Below are 19,601 nucleotides of genomic sequence, written 5' to 3' on the forward strand. Positions count from 1 at the left end.
AAATTTGACTCTATTAAAGTAAATCTGTATTCTAATATTAGTTATGACCAAATTCCCACTGAGTTTAGTGTTCACAATTGTTTGCCTCAGTCTCTATTGTTAGCCTCGGTCTCTGTTGACTATCATTTCTCTAGTCTTTTGATGTAGTTGTGAGTACAAACAATTTCTGGCTTTTGTTGAATTACATTGGTATTTACTAGGATTTCAAGTTAAAAATTAGAAAACCAACTTAGAACATGTTGGCATCAAACCAACATTTGTCTTAATGTAAAAATGTGTGTTTCTTTTTATATAAGTGACCATTAAAATGTGGATGTATTTGAAAGACACAGATGAACATTTAAATTACCAAAATGTATTTGAGTATAATTTACAGGTTACATTTACTGAAGGTTTATGTGTGCCAGGCGGTTGGTGTAATTGTCTCACTTAAATCTCACAGTCCTTCCCCGAAGAGGTTTTATCATCACTCCCATTGTTCACATGGGGAAAGGGCGGCACAAGGAAGTTAATTGTCCAAATGTCTTGAACCCAGGCCGTGGATCTCTAGAGCGTTTCACTGCTACTCTATGCTGTTTCCAAAAATTCTTTTTTTAAAAAAAATATATTTTATTGATTTTTTACAGAGAGAAAGGGAGAGGGATAGGGAGTTAGAAACATCTATCAGCTGCCTCCTGCACACCTCCTACTGGGGATGTGCCCACAACCAAGGTACATGCCCTTGACCGGAACCAAACCTGGGACCCTTCAGTCCGCAGACCAACGCTCTATCCACTGAGCCAAACCGGCTAGGGCTCCCCAAATTCTTTCTCTAAAAGGAGATGCGGGAGGTTTATGAGTAAGCCTACCTTACGGGGCACACCTTTCATTGAGCACGAGAATCGAGTGCCAGGTACTGATAAATGAGCGTGGTTCCTGTAAAGGAGCTCTTGGCCTGGAGAGCGCAGCCATGGGGAGGAGGAGCTGCATAAGGAAAGAGTGTGGCGGCTGCAAGATCTCTCTGATCTCATTTAGTAGTTCTTTCCCTTCTGTAGAATCTTGTTGTGGTCAGGGACAGCCGGCTCTGTTTTGTTAAGCATGTACACAATAAAAATAATTTTTTTCTAGTTCAAAGGGAAGAACCAAGAGGCTAGTAGGCTTTGCAGTTCAGAATTCTGGATATTCTTCATGTGATGATGGGACATTGATGAGCTTTGGCCGTAGGTTCCTGGAAATTGCCGGTCTTGGCCAACCGATGTCTGATACAATTAACTTTAATACATACTTTGGAGATCAGCCAGTTCCACGGGCCAGAATTGTTATAAACTCCCATTGCCTCATCAACATGCACATACATATTTCTACAAATGTAGCGTGTTCTGTTGTTTCTCTCAAAACATTGGCATTCTCTTATAATAGTCTTGCGTGTGTTTGTCTCCAATCTTAGCATCTTAAAAGTTTAGTATAATAAATTATTATACAAATAGATAGAAAGTGATCTGCCCTTTGGGATGTTCGGCATAACATGTTGGTTAGCTTTGCGGTTATTTACCCTTTGCAACTAGCTCAAAAGAAACATCATCTTTATGAAGTCTGCAGCTAGTCACATATTACAATAATAACTCATACATTTAGAGGTTTTTGATTTCTAATTTGGTCCATGACACCTCAGTGAAAGCATAAAGATGATAGCCAGTCGATTAATTTAAGGATAAGCAAAGGTAGTATTAAAATCAAATAAACAAATTAAAATTAAACAAAAATATTGGAATCAAAGAGGAATACAAAATCAAAATCCAAAAGTAAATCACAAAGTGTATATTGGTTTACTCAGCTAAAATAGAAACTCTAGTTCATGGAATTTTAGGACTGGAAAGGGAGTTTGTGGCAGACCCCCAAGTATGTTCACCTCCTAATCCTTAAAATCTGTGAATGGGTTGCCTTCCATGGCAAATGGCAAAAGGAACTTTTGTAGATTTGAGGTGAGGATTTTGAGATAGGGAGATATCCTGGATTATTCAGGTGGGCCCGTGTAGTCACTAGGGTCAGACTCAGAGAAGTGACAATGGAAAGAGAGGTCACAGTGATGCAGCCACAAGCCAAGGAATGGGGGCAGCCTCCTGAGGCTGGAAAAGGCAAGCAATGGATTCCTAGTCCTACCAGCACATGATTTCAGTGCAGAGAAATGGACTTTGGACTCTGACCTCCAGAACTGTAAGATCATCATCAATTTGTGTTGCTGTAAGCTCCTAAATTTGTGGCAATTTGTTACAGCAGCAATAGGAAACTAATTCACACCTTGAGTGTCATGTAGTATGACTCTCAGTCTTTCTTTAAGTCTCACCAATCAGGTTTGGGAAGAGGAGAGGACCTGGGGAAGCAAGAAATACTTCTTGGTGATCAGAGGGCTGAGAGATTAAGAGAAAGTTTTTGGTGTTCAAGACTACTATGAACATCGCAGAAGAGCTCAGATGAGTCCTTGGTGGCAGTTAGTACTATAGGAGTGGGGTAGAGGAATATCTTACATTATTCTGGAAGTCCCGAGTCCACCTAAGCTGGTCCTCTCTTATGGGTAGTTCAGACCATTGAGGATCCCCTGCCTCCTCCCATACCTGGAAGGCTGTCCCAGCTGCTGTAGCTGTCTTGATCATGTCCAAAGCCAACCAACCATCCTTCGCATTTGCATGGGAAATGCTCTTGACTCCAAGTGCATCAGCTCAGATGAATGAGCTTCTCTCTCCCTGATCCACAGAGAAGAAGCCTGAAGCATCCCCTAATTAGGCCATTTGTTTTAAATTAACAGAAAGTAGTCTTTTTTTTTTTTCTGAAATTTTAAGTCCAATTCTTCCTTTTGCATTTGAAGATCATTTTATTTTATTCTGTGTAAAGAAAATGAGGACTATTTGGTCAACTTCTGTTTTGTTTGGTCTGCTTGAAAATAGTTTTGCCATTTTTCTAGCCAGCTGATCTTCTTTCACTTAGAGCGTGTTATTTTCTAAGTCGTTGGATGCTCTGTGTTTCTCCTGAACCTCTGATGCTTTTGAGCAACAGCTCCCTGAACGGAATCTAGTTATTTAGTTGTGTCATTGGGTCTAGTCGGTGACAGAGGTAAGACCACCTGTGGGTGAATCTGGGAAAGCAACCCTGTGCTCATTTGGAATGTTGACCTGAAATGGACACAGTTGAAATGCAAATGGGCATTAACTTTGAATGAAAATTAGCTGATTAATAATGTGTTTAAACCTTTGTAAAGTGAAAAGAGCTTTTCAAACTAAAAAATTTTTTTTTTCATTTCTAATAGGTGAGTGGACATGGTCACCATTTCTTTTTTTAAAATATATTTTTATTGATTTCACAGAGGAAAGGAGAGAGAGAGAGAGAGAGAGAGAGAGAGAGAGAGACAGAGAGAGAGGGAGAGAAACATCAATGTTGAGAGAGAATCGTTGATCAGCTGCCTCCTGCATGCCCCTTGCTGGGGATCAAGCCCGCAACCCTGGCATGTGCCCTTGACAGGAATCGAACCCGGGACCCTTCAGTCCGCAGGCCAATGCTCTATCCACTGAGCCAAACCAGCTAGGGCCAAACTAAAATTTTTGATTTTAAGATGCTCTTTTGAAAATTATTTTTTCCCATCATTGTAAAAAAAGACAAAAAAAAAAAAAAGACACATCAGGCCCCTGAAATGTAATTAATTATAGGATTTCTGCCTTCGTTGGAGGACATTCTCTGGGCCTTTGGTTCTCCCACACAATATTTAGAAAAATGGTGAGTTAGTAGCCATTTAGTAAACCAAACACTGCATTGAAATGCATAAGAAATTACAGTTTCAGTTTAAGTTCTTCTTGGCTGAGATTTGGTTTGTTAATCTTGGTAATGTATTTTGTTAGGTACAGTATTTACAAGGAACTATTAGCTGGGAGAAAGAGAAATATGGACTCTGTTTACTCAAATGCCCATTGAGCAAAAAGTATAGATGGTTATTATTTCTAACAACTACTCATTCTTATTATGGATCAATTTCAGTAAAATAGCTCTGAGAGAGAACACTGAAAGCCCTTAATTTTTTTTCTTTTTCTCTTGAGGTAAGAATAAGGGATAGAGGCAGACTGCTTTGAGCTCTCTTTAAGACCTTGCAGACTGACCGGTGTGGCTCAGTTAATGAGTGTTGTCCCATGCATCGAAAAGTTGCCAGTCCGATTCCCAGTCAGGGCATATACCCAGGTTGCGGGTTTAACCCTTTGAGTGCCAACCAATATCCTAGGAACTATGCTAAAATTGCCAAGGCATTTTTGCTGATTTTACAGCAGTTTAGGGAAAAAATTATGTATTGCAAGTAAATGAAGTTACATATTCAAAGACTTAAGGAAACCTTTATTACATTGACATATTTAGCAATATCATCATCACTAATAAAAGCAGACTTAGAACTGGACGCCATTTCGAAGCTTTGATAGCGCTCCCGGCACTTTTGGCGAAAGACAGGAGGAGCGAGATCACGCTCCCTGGCACTCTAGGGGTTAATCCCTGGTTGGGGTGTGTACAGGAGGCATCTGATCAATGTTTCTCTCCTTCTCCCTTCTTCCCCCTCTAAAAAATAAATAAAAACATTTTTAAAAAGACCTTGCAAGTGTCCTGTTCCACATAAAATTTTACTCCCTGCATTGAACACATGCTGATGGTTTTTATCTGAACCAATTTTATTATGATGGTTGCAAAATGGTGGTTTTATAACCCACCACACTTATCAGTTGATGGCCTACCACTTAGAGTGTGCCTCCCTCCCTCCTCCTTCCTTCCTTCCTCCCTCCCTCCCTTCCTCCCTCCTTCCTTTCCTCCCTCCCTCCCTTCCCTCCCTCCTTCCCTCCCTCCCTCCCCCCTTCCTTCCTTCCTTCCTTCCTTCCTTCCTTCCTTCCTTCCTTCTTGACTTATGGGTCTGTTATCAGTCTTGACTCATGAATTCTTATGTTCCCCAGTGGTTTATAACCTATTACTATCCCTTATTTATTTTGACATTCAAATTACTTTTTTATTTTTACACTAGAGGCCCAGTGCATGAAATTTGTGCATGGGTGGGGAGGGGTCCCCCTCAGCCCGGCCTGCACCCTCTCGCAATCCGGGACCCCCTGGGGGATGTCCGACTGCCCTCTCGCAATCCGGGACCGCTGGCTCCTAACCGCTAGCCTGCCTGCCTGATCGCCTCTAACCACTCACCTGCCTGCCTGATCGCCCCTAACTGCTCGCCTGCCTGCCTGATCACCCCTAACCACTCTGCATGCCTGCCTGATTGCCCCTAACTGCTTGCCTGCCTGCCTGATTGCCCCTAACCGCCTCTGCCTCGGCCCCTGCCACCGCGGCTTCATCCGGAAGGACGTCCAGAATGATGTTTGGAAGGTTGTTTGGCTGTCTCGTCTAATTAGCATATTACTCTTTTATTATTATGGACTAGAGGCCCGGTGCACAAAAATTTGTGCACACGGGGGTGGGGGGAATCCCTCAGCCTGGCCTGTGCCCTCTCGCAGTCTGGGACCCCTTGGGGGTGACCACTTGCAGGCTTAGGCCTGCTCCCCGGGGGATTGGGCCTAAGATGGCAATCAGACATCCCTCTGGCAGCCCGGCAGCCCTCGGGGGATGTCCATTTGCCAGTGGGGAGCAGACCTAAGCTGCAGTCAGACATCCTTAGCGCTGCTGAGGAGGTGGGAGAGGCTCCCACCACCACTGCTGTACTGGCAGTCATCAGCCTGGCTTGTGGCTGAGCAGAGCTGCCCCCTGTGAGAGCGCACTGACCACCAGAGGGCAGCTCCTGCATTGAGCGTCTGCCCTCTGGTGGTCAGTGTGTGTCATAGTGACCAGTCATTCCAAGTATTTCTGCTGTTAGGGTCAGTTTGCATATTACCCTTTTACTATATAGGATAGAGGCCTGGTGCACGGGTGGGGACTGGCTGGTTTGCCCTGAAGGGTGATCCGGATCAGGGTGGGGGTCCCGCTTGGGTGCCTGGCCAACCTGGATGATGGGCTGATGGCTGTTTGTAGCTGGTCACACCCCCTTCAGGGTGGGGGTCCCCACTGGGGTGCCTGGCCAGCCTGGATGAGGGGCTGAGGGCTGTTTTCAGGCTGGTGGGCAACTGAAGCTCCCAGCCTCTTTTTTTTCTTTTTGCTTTTCTTCTGGGATTTATTTACCTTCTATAGCTGTCACTGGAGCTGAGAGCCCGCTCCAGCTCTGAGGCCGTTGCCGGCTGAAAGCAGGTATCTGGGTTTGTTTAGCTTCTATAATTGAAACTCTGTTGCCATCACTGGCCGCTCTAAGCTCTGAGGCCCCGCTGGCTGAAAGCAGGTACCTGGGGTTTGTTTAGCTTCTATAATTGCAACATTGTTGCATCCGGAGCTCAGAGCTGGGCCGCGGCAGGCGGGGAAACCTTGGCTTCCTCCATCACTGGAGCAAGCAAGCCTCATGTTTGCTTCAGCTGCATGGCTGCCGGCCGCCATCTTGGCTGGCAGTTAATTTGCATATCCTGCTGATTAGCCAATGGGAAGGGTAGTGAAGTTACGGTTAATTACCATGTTTGTCTATTATTAGATAGGATACTTTCGTGTCATGCGTGCCTTTAAAGTCACATGTCCAAGTCACTCTCTTGTGTGCATTCATTTGGCTTTGTGCTCTGCCTTCTTTCTCACTTTATGCAAGGATTACACAAATCCAGCCTTTCCTCTTTTTAAAAATTTGAATTATTATACGTATGTGGACCCACCTTCTCTGAACTTGATTTTGTGTTTTTCCTACTGCTGCTGTCGTTGCCCATGAACCTGATGGGTTAAGGCTTGGAGTCCTGAACTTTATAAAGACTGAGAGTCTTGTTCACAAGGTCAAGCACCTTTGAAACCTCCATTCACCGTGTCTTTTCCTTTCCCAAATTCATTGCAGTAAGCAGGCTTAAAAGTACATTTTGGTGATTTTATTATTTATTATTTTACTTTTTAAAATACATTTTTGTTGATTTCAGAGAAGAAGAGAGAGAAACATCAATGATGAGAGAGAATCATTGATTAGCTGCCTCTGGCACTCCTCCTACTGGGGATCGAGCCCACAACCTGGGCATGTGCCCTTGACTGGAATCAAACCTGGGACCCTTCAATCCGCAAGCCGATGCTCTATCCACTGAGCCAAACCAGTGAGGGCCATTTTGGTGATTTTAATATGTGCATCTTCTTTCCAAGTCTATTTTTTAATATTCATGCTTAAAATATTGTATTATTAAAATATTAAAATGGCATGTTCAGATTTGAAGTTTAGTAATAATAACTCATTTAATGAGTATATACTTTGGTACCTGGAGAAATTTTTTCAAATGTTTTATTGCTACTGTACAGTTTTAAAGAGATATCTTAATCCAAGAGTCTGCATAACACTTTGGAAATGTTTTCTCTGCGACCGTTTGAAAACGGCTGTGGTCGTGCTGACTGTAGCTTGCACTTCTACAGGGAGAGCGTGAACATCAATTGTCAGTATTTTGCCTAATTTCCTTCGTTTTCAGGAGTGATTGAAAGCTCTGGTATGGAAAAGAGAATGACATTAACATTTAAATGTTTAGTAAAAAAAATGCAATATTTCTTTTTAGAGAACATTGTAAATTTTTACTCAAGTGTTGAACTGTTACATTCCCCAAAATGACAGGAGAGAAACTATGGTTGAAGAACTTAAAAGCTGCCCAGTTGGTGTAGCTCAGGGGTTGAGTGTTGACCCAGAAACCAAAAGGTTAAAGGATGGATTGCTGGTCAGGGCACAAGCCTGGATTGTGGGCTTGATCCCCAGTAGGGGGTGTACAGGAGGCAGCCGATAGATGATGTTTCTCTCTCCTAGATATTTCTATCTCTGTATCCTTCTCCTTCCCCATCTCTCTAAAAATGAAAAAAGAAAAAGAGAGAACTTGAAAGCTGATGAGACGGTGAGGTTGGGGAGCACTGTTTGAAGTAAACTGTTGACTGTCTTTAATTTTATTCTCATTAAAATCGGACTGCAGACAGCCCACTGAAGGAAGAGGGGAGGAATTCCTTTTAAATGAATCATAAAATATTAATAGTTTATTTTATCCAGTTCATTTCTACCTCCCACCTCTAGTAATTTTTTCAAAATCTACTTCCCCAGCACTTAAGGGATACTGGTCAATGTTTTGCATTGTTGTAGCACTTTGCATACTAAGAGAGTTTTTTTTCTCCTATGTCTGTTTGTCCATGCAAATATTTAATTAATTGTTTATAGCTTGTAGAATTGTTGAACAATTCTTGGCTCTCAGCTTTTCTCAGAGCACACTAGAAATTGGATTCTTGGACCACCCATTCAAGCAGAGATAAATAGGTATTTCTCAGACCTCTTCTACTGAGAGTTTTTATAGCCTTAGGCATCATGTGGGCACATAATAACAGCTGGTTACTACTCTAGGGGGAAACTGAGACGGAGAGAGAGTCATTAAGTGACTTGCCCAACATCACACAGCTGGTTAACCTGAACTGTTAACTAAACAAAATCGTCTCTTAAATTGCTTGACTCGACTGACTATATCGTTTAGTAGTTAAAAGTTCAGACTATTGAATCCCAGTATGACCATTTTCCTAAGAAAGTTGTGCATACCACATAGTACATTCTAAAGAGTGAATATTAGCCATTATGTCAGCATACATGCCAGCCCCTCTTGTATCCGTTCTTGCTCATTCCTTTTAGATAAAGGAATGCAGCTCTAAAACCCACTTTTTATAATTAAGTACTAGATCTGAATCAGCTGCCCTAAATTCTAATTCTTGATGGAGACTGTTTGGGCCAGAATGAGATAGTACATGAGAAATCACTTATACATTATATCACAACATAAAAGCATGGAGTGTTAATTATTTTATATGGAGTTAATTTAGACTGTACATTCTCATAGAAAAATATTAAAAACACGAGAAAAAAGCCACCATCTGTTGTACAACCACCTAGAGATAACTGTTGTTTTTTTTTTCCCTTTCGGTCTGAGTTTCTGTTTTTTTTTAAACCTAAGTTGGTCATTGAGGAACATTCAGTGGTCCCAGAAGGAAGATTATGCAAAGGGGAATCTGGTAAAGAGAACACCCTCACTTGATGTCTTTCTTTTTCCCCAGTGATAAGCCTTCCAATAATCCAGGCTCGTCATGATCAGTTTTAAAGGTGTAGGAAACCATTTATCAGTTATCTGGGTGATAAAAATGGCCGTTTTATAGCTCTTTGCAGGTCTGCTTGGTGAGGGGTCAATTCTTATGCTTTAATCTGTTCCTGACAGGACCGTGTTGGGAGTGGGGAGGGAGGCCTGGCTTGGCAGCAGTTCCTGTGAAAGTAACAGCATCTTCAATGACCACACATTTTGTCAGAGGCAGCCATGGGCTGTGCTGGCTGTCGATGCTCATGCAGTCTCAGGCTTCATCAGTGGGGGGATCTGAGGATGTGATTTGCTTGCTGGGCCTTCTGCATCTAGATCACATCCAGCAATGTTGTGTTCTCTTTGAGGGGCTGGGGTTTGAGCTGGGCATTGACAGCAGAGGTAGGAACAGGGAGCTAGGACATCCTGCAGATCGTTGAATAGTTGGAAGACTCGAGGATGTTTTGCTTAGTAGGCACCCTAGGATGGCTGACAGGGACCCGCGTTGGGAAGAGGGTGTAGACTCATGGCTGCAGGTGGCAAAGCTACAGACCTTGGAGAGCAGCGAGATGGGGGTTCTCCCCGGCTTACTGTAACGAGTGTGTGCATGTGTTAGATGTAATTATCAGGACTGTCTAGTAATGCAACAGACCTTAGGAAGGAGTAAGTTTCTGGTCACTGAAGGTATTTAAGCTGAGACTGGATGGATCCCTGCCACAAGATTCTATAAAATGCATTTCTTCCCTGGATTTGCTTTTTATTGAGCTCTTCTTATGTCAGGGACTGCGCCCAATGCTGAGGAGACAGAGGTCAGTACGATGGGCAAGAGCAGTGGTTCTCAACCTTCTGGCCCTTTAAATACAGTTCCTCATGTTGTGACCCCCCAACCATAAAATTATTTTCGTTGCTACTTCATAACTGTAATTTTGCTGCTGTTATGAATCGTAATGTAAATATCTGATATGCAGGATGGTCTTAGGCGACCCCTGTGAAAGGATTGTTCGACCCCCAAAGGGGTCGCGACCCACAGGTTGAGAACCGCTGGGCAAGAGGCTGGGTTACATGACTTTAAAGATCCCCTTATGGCCGGGGCTGGAAGAAGTTGCTTGTTGCTTCAGTTTCCTTGATAAAGCCTGGAGTTCTGATCTGTATATTCCTCTGCCTTGTGGACACTGCAGTGTGTTCCTGTCATATTTCTTCTATGACATAGAGTAATGCTTCATCACTCCCTGAAAGACTGTAGGCCATGCACTCATGTACAGGACAATATTTTATTTTCCCACTTTTGAACATAGAGGTTAAAGCTGACTGAAGAGTTGATTTTTCATGGCAAATGTTTAATTCCATGCTGACTTACATATGTTTTCTTAAAGACTCAAGATATGTCAAAAAGTATAATGAAAGCAGAATGCTTTTTGAATGTAAGGTGATATTACATAGGAATGTTGTTGGAAGTTCATTGTACTTCAAACGTATATGGAGGATTCAGGCTCTAACGTTATGCTTATTTTTCTGAGGGGAGTCCTAGTGTGTGTATACCGAGATACCCAATCTCCAACTTCAATATTTGCAAATTGACCACATATCGGTGCTGATTCTACTTCTGCCTGCAGAGATGAGGCAGTACCAGGAGGAGCAGAGGGGCCAAGAACAAACTGTGCCGATTGGGAGGTGATCTTGGGGTCTCTGTACATTTTGGCCCATCAAGTAAGGCCAGCTGTTGGTTTGCTTCACATCTAGGTTTGGAATTCACCCAGTTGCAGGCCGGATGCCTGGCCAGCTTAATGTGCTGCTGGCTGAAGCTGGGGTGCCATATGATATTGTGTTGGAAATGGACGAGATCAATGAGGATTTCCCAGGTAAGCGATGGGGCCGATGGTGACACTGACTTGTTCTTAGTGTGACTAAAGCAATGCCAGTCCAGGACAGAAACTGTGGGATCACGGGAGACCTGCTCGTCAGATGGGGGGCAACCTGCTCCTGGTGGGGATGCAGTCACAATGACATAAACAAAACAGTGCTGAATGGTTCACCCGGGTTGTAAGCAGCACAGGTAACTCTGCTCCCGGGAGGAGCGCTGAGGGATGGAGCAGGCCCTGGGAGGCGATGCAGGGAGGGGGGCTGCCCAGCGAAACACACCTGGCTTTGGAATCCAGGCCCTGACTCTCTCTCTCTCATGACCTTGAACTAGTTACTCAAGCTCAGGTTCCTCATTTATAAAATTGCTGTGTCTGATTTCTGCAGTGTTTACTGGTTTCTAGTTGTACCAACTCATGATCAGAATAGTAGTTTTCTGTCCCCTTTAAAGTAGTAGACTTCACTGGACAAGGTACTGTCCTGTGTGGCTGTCATGGGTCTTGGTTGAGTGCTGATGACATTTGGCCCAAGATCATGCTTGTTAAAATTAAACCAGTTCCCTCTGGCAAGTGTCCACTGTTAACACAAAAAGCAAACAAACTGTTTGTTAGAGAAAAATAATGAAATCGTGTGTATGTCTCGATTCACATGGCATTTTGGCAGAGTTCTAAGGTCGTTCACATTATAATGCTTAACGAGGGAATTTAGGCCATTTTCATTTTATGCCTCCTTTCAGATTTCACTGTTGCTAAAATATGTGTGAAACCTGCCAGTTCCAGGAATTACGGACACAGCTTAAATATAGTACAGACTCATAGACCATTTTCTTTTAGACATCAAGTTGCATTTATGGGGTCATCTTAGACGTTGAAAATGGAACACAGATATTATAAAATATCGTAATTGGCAAGATCACTTTGGGATAATGAAAGAACTATATAAAGTCACATTAGGGCAGGGGTCCTCAAACTACGGCCTGCGGGCCACATGCAAATACAAATATTGTATTTGTTCCCGTTTTGTTTTTTTACTTCAAAATAGGATATGTGCAGTGTGCATAGGAATTTGTTCATAGTTTTTTTTTAAACTATAGTCCGGCCCTCCAATGGTCTGAGGGACAGTGAACTGGCCCCCTGTTTAAAAAGTTTGAGGACCCCTGCATTAGGGGAAGGGAAGCATAATAATGCAATCTCCAGCCAGGATGCTCAGGTTAGATGCAGGCCTATTGCTTTTTAGCTGTGTGACATTGGCTAAGTCACTGAACCTCTCTGATAAAGCCCTTGGTACGGTGCCTGGCACAAGCGTGGGTCTTACAGATGTTAGCTTTTGTTATTATCATTATAAAGCCACATCACTCTCATTTTCCTGGAAAGAAGTGAAAGTGACTGCCCTGAGTTTCATATTTTCTCTTTTTTCTTTCATGATGTAGACACTGATTTGGTCCTTGTCATCGGAGCTAATGACACTGTCAATTCAGCAGCTCAGGAAGACCCCAACTCTATTATTGCAGGCATGCCGGTTCTCGAGGTCTGGAAGTCAAAGCAGGTAAGTTCCCGGCTCATGCTTCATCCTAGTTACACACACGCAGAGCTTTGCTTGGTCACTTGATGAGAAGTGACGAAGGCTTGTGGAGGCCCAGGAGTTGGAGTAGGATTAGGGTCCAGTTCTCCTGGTGCAGCTTCTGTGCTCTGTGGCCACCGGAGAATCTGAGTGAATGCCTCGATCACAGCAGAACCAGAGGGGATTGTGCAGCTGGATTCATGGAATCTGTAACTGCAGCTGAACAAGGGCTTTCGGAATGAGTCTGGCCGAGTTCCAGGTCGAGTCCCGTGGAGCAGATGGCTTCTCTCTGGGACAGTGAGTCAGCTCCTCGCCTTCATATATGAAGACGAGCACATTTTTTCATTTAATGTTATCGAAAGGGAGTTTGTATGTCGTTATGGGGTGTCTGGGAGGAAGGTGATTTGGAAATCGGACAGCAGCGTGGCATGAGGAAGCAGGCTCTGCACGCGCACACACTCCGGAAGGGCGGGCTGCTAGATCGTGGGGAGCTGGGCGCTTGCCAGGCGTCCTCTGCCCAGCCGTGGGCACGTTTCTTTACCACCCCTAAGTCAGATCTGCATTTTCAGAACCCTGGTTACAAAATGTACATTTTCCGCTTTCATTTTGTTTCTCTTTACTGTACACATGAGTTTAAAACTTAGTGTTTGTGATACGTGAGCAGATATGCCAGGTACTGGTTCATGGGATATGAGAAATTATTGCATTGGTCATTAATATTTGAGAGTTTGCAGAGCCCTCGGCAGTGTGGCTTAGCAGTTAGAGTGCTGGTCTGTGCATGAGGGGTCATAGTCTCAATTCATGGTCAAGGGCACATACCTGGGTTGCAGGTTCAATCTCTGGCCCCTGCCCCAGTCCGGGCACATGCGGGAGTCAACCAGTTCATGTGTCTCTCTCACATTGATGTTTCTCTTTCTCTCTCTTTCCCTCTTCCCCTTCACTCCCCTCCCTTCCACTCTCCCTAAAAATCAATGGAAAAAATATCCTTGGGTGAGGATTAACAAAACAAAGCAAAGAAAAACAAAACAAAACAAAAGAGTTTGCAGAGTACACTGCTGTACTAATGCTATTCGAAGCGTGAACGCATTTGTACTGCTTCCCTTCTGGGATAGATGGCATGTCCTAGACTATGGGGAGGCTTGTCTTTTCATTGAGAACTGACTTGCTATTCAGCAGGACAGCACCAGCCGTCATCTGTGTAATTGTGAATGTCTGTAGCACATCAGCATCAGAGACGGACTTCCCTTCCATCCTGCTATTAGTTATTAGCCTCTCCTGGTGACAGCTAGGGTGCTCTTTGGGCTTCTGTGTTAGAACTTTCCGATATATTTTTCCCTTAAAGTGATGGAACAGGACTGATACCATTTTCCCACTCAACTACCTTTATTTTAAAATGTGTAGTAGAAGCTTAATCACTGTGTTTGTTCTCTTTAGCCCATTCATAGAAAGATGCATATTTTTCTGACTAGAAAATGTCATACATAGTCTTTGTGGACAAAAGCACTAAGAAGAAAGTCACAGTCTGCTCACGCAGAGATAAATTATTGTTCACATGGCCTTTTCTCTCATTGGTATAAAAGTATGGGCACATTTTAAAAATTAACGTGAATACAATGTAAATATGCATTAAACATACTCCTTGTGCCTGGCTGGTGTGACTCAGTGGTTGAGCATTGACTATGAACCAGGAGGTCACTGGTTTGATTCCTGGTCAGGGCACATGCCCAGGTAGTGGGCTCCATCCCCAGTAGGGGCGTGCAAGAGGCAGCCGATCAATGATTCTCTCATCATTGATGTTTCCATCTCTCTCTCCCTTTCTCTTCCTCTCTGTGGTCAATAAAAATATATTAAAAAAATACTCCTTGTATATTTTAAGAGTCTCTGAACTAAAGAACTGGTAGAGTGGCACATGCCTGTTCAGAGTGAGGGCAGGGCAATGTTTGTGTGCCTAGCACCCAGCCCAGGCTGTTACATGCACTCTCTCCCTTCATCTTCGGTTCCTAGGTCATTGTTATGAAGAGATCCCTGGGCGTTGGCTATGCAGCAGTGGACAATCCAATCTTCTACAAACCCAACACGGCCATGCTGCTTGGCGATGCCAAGAAGACCTGTGACGCACTGCAGGCGAAAGTTCGAGAATCCTACCAGAAGTAAACTTCAAGTTGCTGTCTAGCAGCAGGGGAACTTGTGGGAACAGGCAACGGAAGTATCAATGTAGACAGACAGCCGATGCACATCTGTAGCAAACAAAGCTCCTGCACGGAAAGGAAGACCCTGAAGAAAGCAAAGCAGTTGCCGGGAGATTTTTCAAGAGCATATTTAAAAAAGGATTGAAGAAATTCTACATGTCTTTCTGTGCATTTCTTTTTGGTGTTATAAATCAAAAGTATTTTATAAAAGGAGAAAGAACAGCCTCATTTTCAATGTGATCCTTTTGGATTTTTTAAAATTCCTGCTCAGTAGCCAGTAACGTTTTAAGAAATTAAGCCTAGGATTTGAAGACTTAACCAAACACAGATCTGAAAAATCTGACGCAGTGTAAACATTTCAGGCACCTGCGTCGATGGTTTTTCCAAAAAATGTGATTAATTTGAAACTTTCATCAACTCCGGAGCTGACCTCTGACCTTCAACTGTCATCTGAATCAACCATATCAAATTGGGTTTGGTTTTTCAGACTGTAATTTCAATTGTAGATTTCAGGGGTGTATTTTCTCACTTCTATTTTAATATGTTAAAAGACTAGGTAACCTTCCACAGATGCTGGAAACAGTTAAGCCATTTGCTTTGTATGTTTCATTAGGACACCAATGAAACATAATGTGAAATCAGTATTAGTTGTATTTTTTAAAACCCCATTTCTAATCGGAGATCTCTTTAATTTCAATCAATTTATAATGTGTAGTACTGTACTAAGTGCACTTGAATGGAATTCAACTATTTGCCTAATAAAATGAGTTCATTATGTTTGCACATTGATGTAGCAATTGTCTCTGGCGACAAAATGCTAACATTGAATAGCTCTGCTTGTTAGTAATATCCGGGGAAGACTTGCTACTATAAAGTAGATGAAATTAATCTCTCTTAAGGTTCACAAGAAATCCTTTTTTTTCCACCCACAAATCAGAGTGTGCTTTGAGGTCTTACGTAACTGATCACATTTGGGAGAAATGGTGGCACGTTTTTTTCCCCTTTAGCTACTAGTGCTTTGTTTAAGCGCTAGGAAAGATCATGTCTTTTTGCAGTAAAAGTATATATGTCCTTTGTGATGTTGCTACATTGCCAAAAGCGCTATAGAGGATGAATGTGTGATGAGTTTCTTGAAACAATTATTAACACCTAAAAATGATTTCTAAACCAGAAAAATAAGTGACTGGTGTGAAATTTTTTACTGTGATGCTCATGTTTATTGAGTTTACAACTCACAATATTTGTTGGTTTGGTAATCAATTTCTGTTTTGCTGTGCTTGCAATTAAGATCGTGTGTGTGTGTGTGTGTGTGTGTGTGTGCACGTGCGCGCACGTGTTTTAAAGCAGAAAGGATTCCTTTTTAATTTTTGAGGGATAAATGCAATTTGTTAATAGGACTCAGGTTATAAGTAACCCCAAGAGTGAATTATATCATTAAAGTCCTATTAGAAGCAAGTAGATCGTATCTGTATGCCCTTTTCCTTTTCTAGTTGTAGATATACCTGGAAAGCAGTGACTTGGATTTTTTTTTTTTGAGAAAATTCCTTCATTCAGTTTAAATAAAAAAATAATTATACTTAGATTTTACATTTATTTTTATAACCTATAGTAAGTACTTTTAAAATTTAGGGTGCTCTCATTCTTTGATACTCAGTAATTCTTTGTCATTCGTGTTAATTGAATTGAAAATTTATGATGTAGTTGGTTTTATTTTATTTTTTGATTAGGATATTGAAATTTTTTTGAAACATAATTTCTTAAATCAATACTCTAAAAGGTTGGTGGTCTTAGATTATTAATTACAGTGAAGTCTTAAATCAACAAAGATAATTTTCACCCATTCAATTTATCATCCCTCCTTTTCTGATCAGTCACGCACTGAGAATAAATGACAATTTTATTCTTGTATTGTTCACTATATCTTTTTGATATTCAAATATAAATACATTTTTTATTCCATTGTACCCTATTGTCTGGTATCAAAAAATAGGCATTTCACTTAGGCAGTGAAATGCTATTGCAGATTTGTCTTTTAGGCCTTACTAATCGTCCTTTATTTTTTCTGGTTTATTTTTTGTTAAATTGAGAATTTGTGTTTAAGTTGCTCATCTAAGGAAAGAGCATATGTAAGTCAATGTATAAGTTTTTATGCATTATACATACGTTTCTGTCTGTCAACCTATTTATGTCACTTTGGACAGTTTCTGGTATATAAATCTTATCATGCTGTAACTCTTTTTTTTCTAGGAATTGGAATAGAAAGGACTAAGAGAGAGGAAGAATCTCTTCCTGTAGGGGGCGCTCAGGCCTTCACCGAGTCGGGGGGATAGCAGTTAAGTTTGTGGTAATGGATGTGGAAAGTGGGCCTTGGCCTTGTGGATTCTATCTGAGTCATGACCACCCCGACTTTCAGATTTTGCTGTTTTCTCGTCCAAAGCAAATATGGGAAATATTATGCACCAGTCAGCTTTAGGGCTTAGCTCAATTTATGTAATCCCATAGACTTTTCTGTATAATTAATAACTCATAACCCATGTGTTCATCTGACTTAGAGGCACATTTTCTAGTCCCCGAAGACATGAGTCTTGCGAATGAAAGCATTTTAGTACTGGAAAGTTGGATAGCTCTGTCGTGCAACTAGGGAGAATAGTTCAAATATCTAATTTATAGCTCTTGCCAGTTTTGGAGAGTCTTTGCCAACAAATGTTATTGGGTCAGAATGGTAAAAACAACAACCCCAAACTCTTCACTCCAGTGGCAGCAACTTGCATAATCCAGCTGCTCTTTAGATTCTGAAAAGAAAGAAGAATTAAGTTAATTAACGAAGAGAAAAGAATACTTTTGTAAGTGAAACTTTTAAAGTGTTCATTTAGTAAAGCAGCAGAAATGGTAACCTTTGAATTTCAAAGCACTCAAGATTGCTGTTCTTAAACTCTTATCTCTTAGAAGTTACATATTGGGCTAAGGAATTGAACTGTTTTTGTTTTTTCCCCCACTACTTAAGGGGTTATAGATATTTAACATGGTGTATACTGTAATTCTGGATGGAAATCTTTTGGATGCTGGTAAAAGAATGATGTAGGTGATGAGACAGCAATTAGATATGTGAAACTCTTACATATAATGATTAAGATAGTGGTAGGAAAAAAGTTAGGTCATAGTAGATAATTTCTTTGGGGGGAAGAGTAGAAAATCATATTGGATAGGTAGAGGAAGGCCAGTTTATGATTATGGAGAACTTGAAAAGCTAGGGCCCTAACTCATGGGCAGATACTACATCTCTGTCATGTTGACGTCAAAGCATTGTTCTGTATAAAATACTTGCACTTCATATTCTTGCCAAAGATCGCAACCTTGAACTTTGCTTTCCAGTTCTTTCCGAAGCCTATTTGTGAAGAATAATACTAATGGAAAGGTTGCTGCGAGGATGCGGAGTCCGGCTTACCCCTGGATAGTTCACATTCACCCACAGACCAAGCCAGACCTTCAGGGAGCCGGGTATGTGGGCGGGGTTGCTGGGGTCATTGTGAATAGCGAAGACACGGAGGGACAGGCATGGAGAGGTAAAGTGACACAGCCACGCAAGGCGCCTGACTTCAGGGGCAAGTACACATGTGGCAATAGGATGGCGCAGAGCAGAAGTGGTTGCCTTGGGCTTTGAGAACTGAGGAGGGGATGTGGATTTGGAGTATGCAGGTCACCTGGGATGATGGTGGCTAGTTCCCAACCACCATAGTGGAGGTAAGTGAAAAGGGACGTGAGAGATCAGAGAAGGGAGTCCGAGGTGCTCCTAGTCCCTCTGTTGTAAAGGTGGCATATGAAGAGCTACCTTTTTCTTCCCCCTTCCTGTTGCGTTTGGGGAGATGAAGACCACACAGCAGCACTGGGATGTGGTGTAGGGAATAGCAACAACCCATGGGAAGGGACCATTTAGACACTGAAGTAGGCCATTGTTTTCGATCCTCCTTTTTCTTGATTTGGGAAAGCAGAACTTGGGAGCTTCTCCCATAAGGGGACAACTAGATTTAGCCAGGGAACTTCTGTCTAAACCAGCCCTTTTCAGGAACTGCTTTTCCAAAGCCAGTGAGTGGCTGTCAGCCAGCCTTGTTTCCCCTTCTTTCTCCCAGGGAGGGAGTGCACCTCCCACAAGAGCAGGGAGCTCACACGAAGGCAGCAGGTCTTGTGGTTGGTTAATTCCCTTCAGACCCTGCGAGTCTGGTCCCCTGCCACACACACAGGGAGAAGTGAGCAGTCACATCTAAAACTCCAGAGAACTGGGAGGAAGAATCAGAAGGGAGCTGATTTTCTCCCCACGGCATGAAACAATGTCACGGTTTTATCTTTAGAACTAGAGGCCCGGTGCATGAAATTCGTGCAGGGGGGAAATCTCTCAGCCCGGCCTGCAACGATGCCAGCATCCTGTGCCCCCGTCTCTGGCCAGAGGTCCACCCTCTGAGCGGCTGGGGTGCGGGACACTGGGCTCGTTGCCGGGGGTGACTGCAAGCCCAGCGTCCCGCACCCCGGCCTCTGGCCAGAGGCCCCTCCCTCCGTGCGGCTGTGGCGCAGAATGCTGGGCTCACGTCGCCAGGGTGCTGCTGCCAGCATCCCCCCCATCCTCCTATGGGCGCCGCCATCTTTGTTGCGGAGTGACAGTTAATTTGAATATTCCTCTTTTATTAGATAGGATCTTTTGTCACTACAGTCATCCCCCCTTATCTGCAGTTCCGTTTTCCATGGATTTAGTTATTTGCATTCAATTGTGGTCTGAAAATATTAAATGGAAAAATCCAGAAATAAACAGTTTATCAGTTTTAAATTGTGTGCTGTTCTGAGTAGCCTGTTGTTGAATTCTCACAGGTCCCACTCTGTC

At 42.7% G+C, this 19,601-nt stretch overlaps 1 protein-coding gene across 4 annotated transcripts in view; it reads left to right on the forward strand.

Moving 5' to 3' along the window:
- Positions 1-15,516, forward strand: part of NNT (nicotinamide nucleotide transhydrogenase) — a 77,726-nt gene extending 62,210 nt beyond the window's left edge. For 3 of the 4 annotated variants that reach the window (XM_006095382.3, XM_014461425.2, XM_014461423.2), the window contains exons 20-22: positions 10,866-10,984; positions 12,412-12,527; positions 14,547-15,165. In XM_006095382.3, the coding sequence (XP_006095444.1) occupies positions 10,866-10,984; positions 12,412-12,527; positions 14,547-14,696 (385 nt within the window). In that variant the 3' untranslated portion in view covers positions 14,697-15,165. Of the gene's footprint in view, positions 1-10,865; positions 10,985-12,411; positions 12,528-14,546 lie in introns of all 4 variants that reach the window. The other variant, XM_023759382.1, reaches the window with a different exon arrangement.
- The last annotated feature ends 4,085 nt before the right edge of the window (positions 15,517-19,601 follow it).

This window comes from Myotis lucifugus, unplaced genomic scaffold, assembly GCF_000147115.1.
Source record: "Myotis lucifugus unplaced genomic scaffold, Myoluc2.0 scaffold_153, whole genome shotgun sequence".
Classification (NCBI taxonomy): Eukaryota; Metazoa; Chordata; class Mammalia; order Chiroptera; family Vespertilionidae; genus Myotis; species Myotis lucifugus.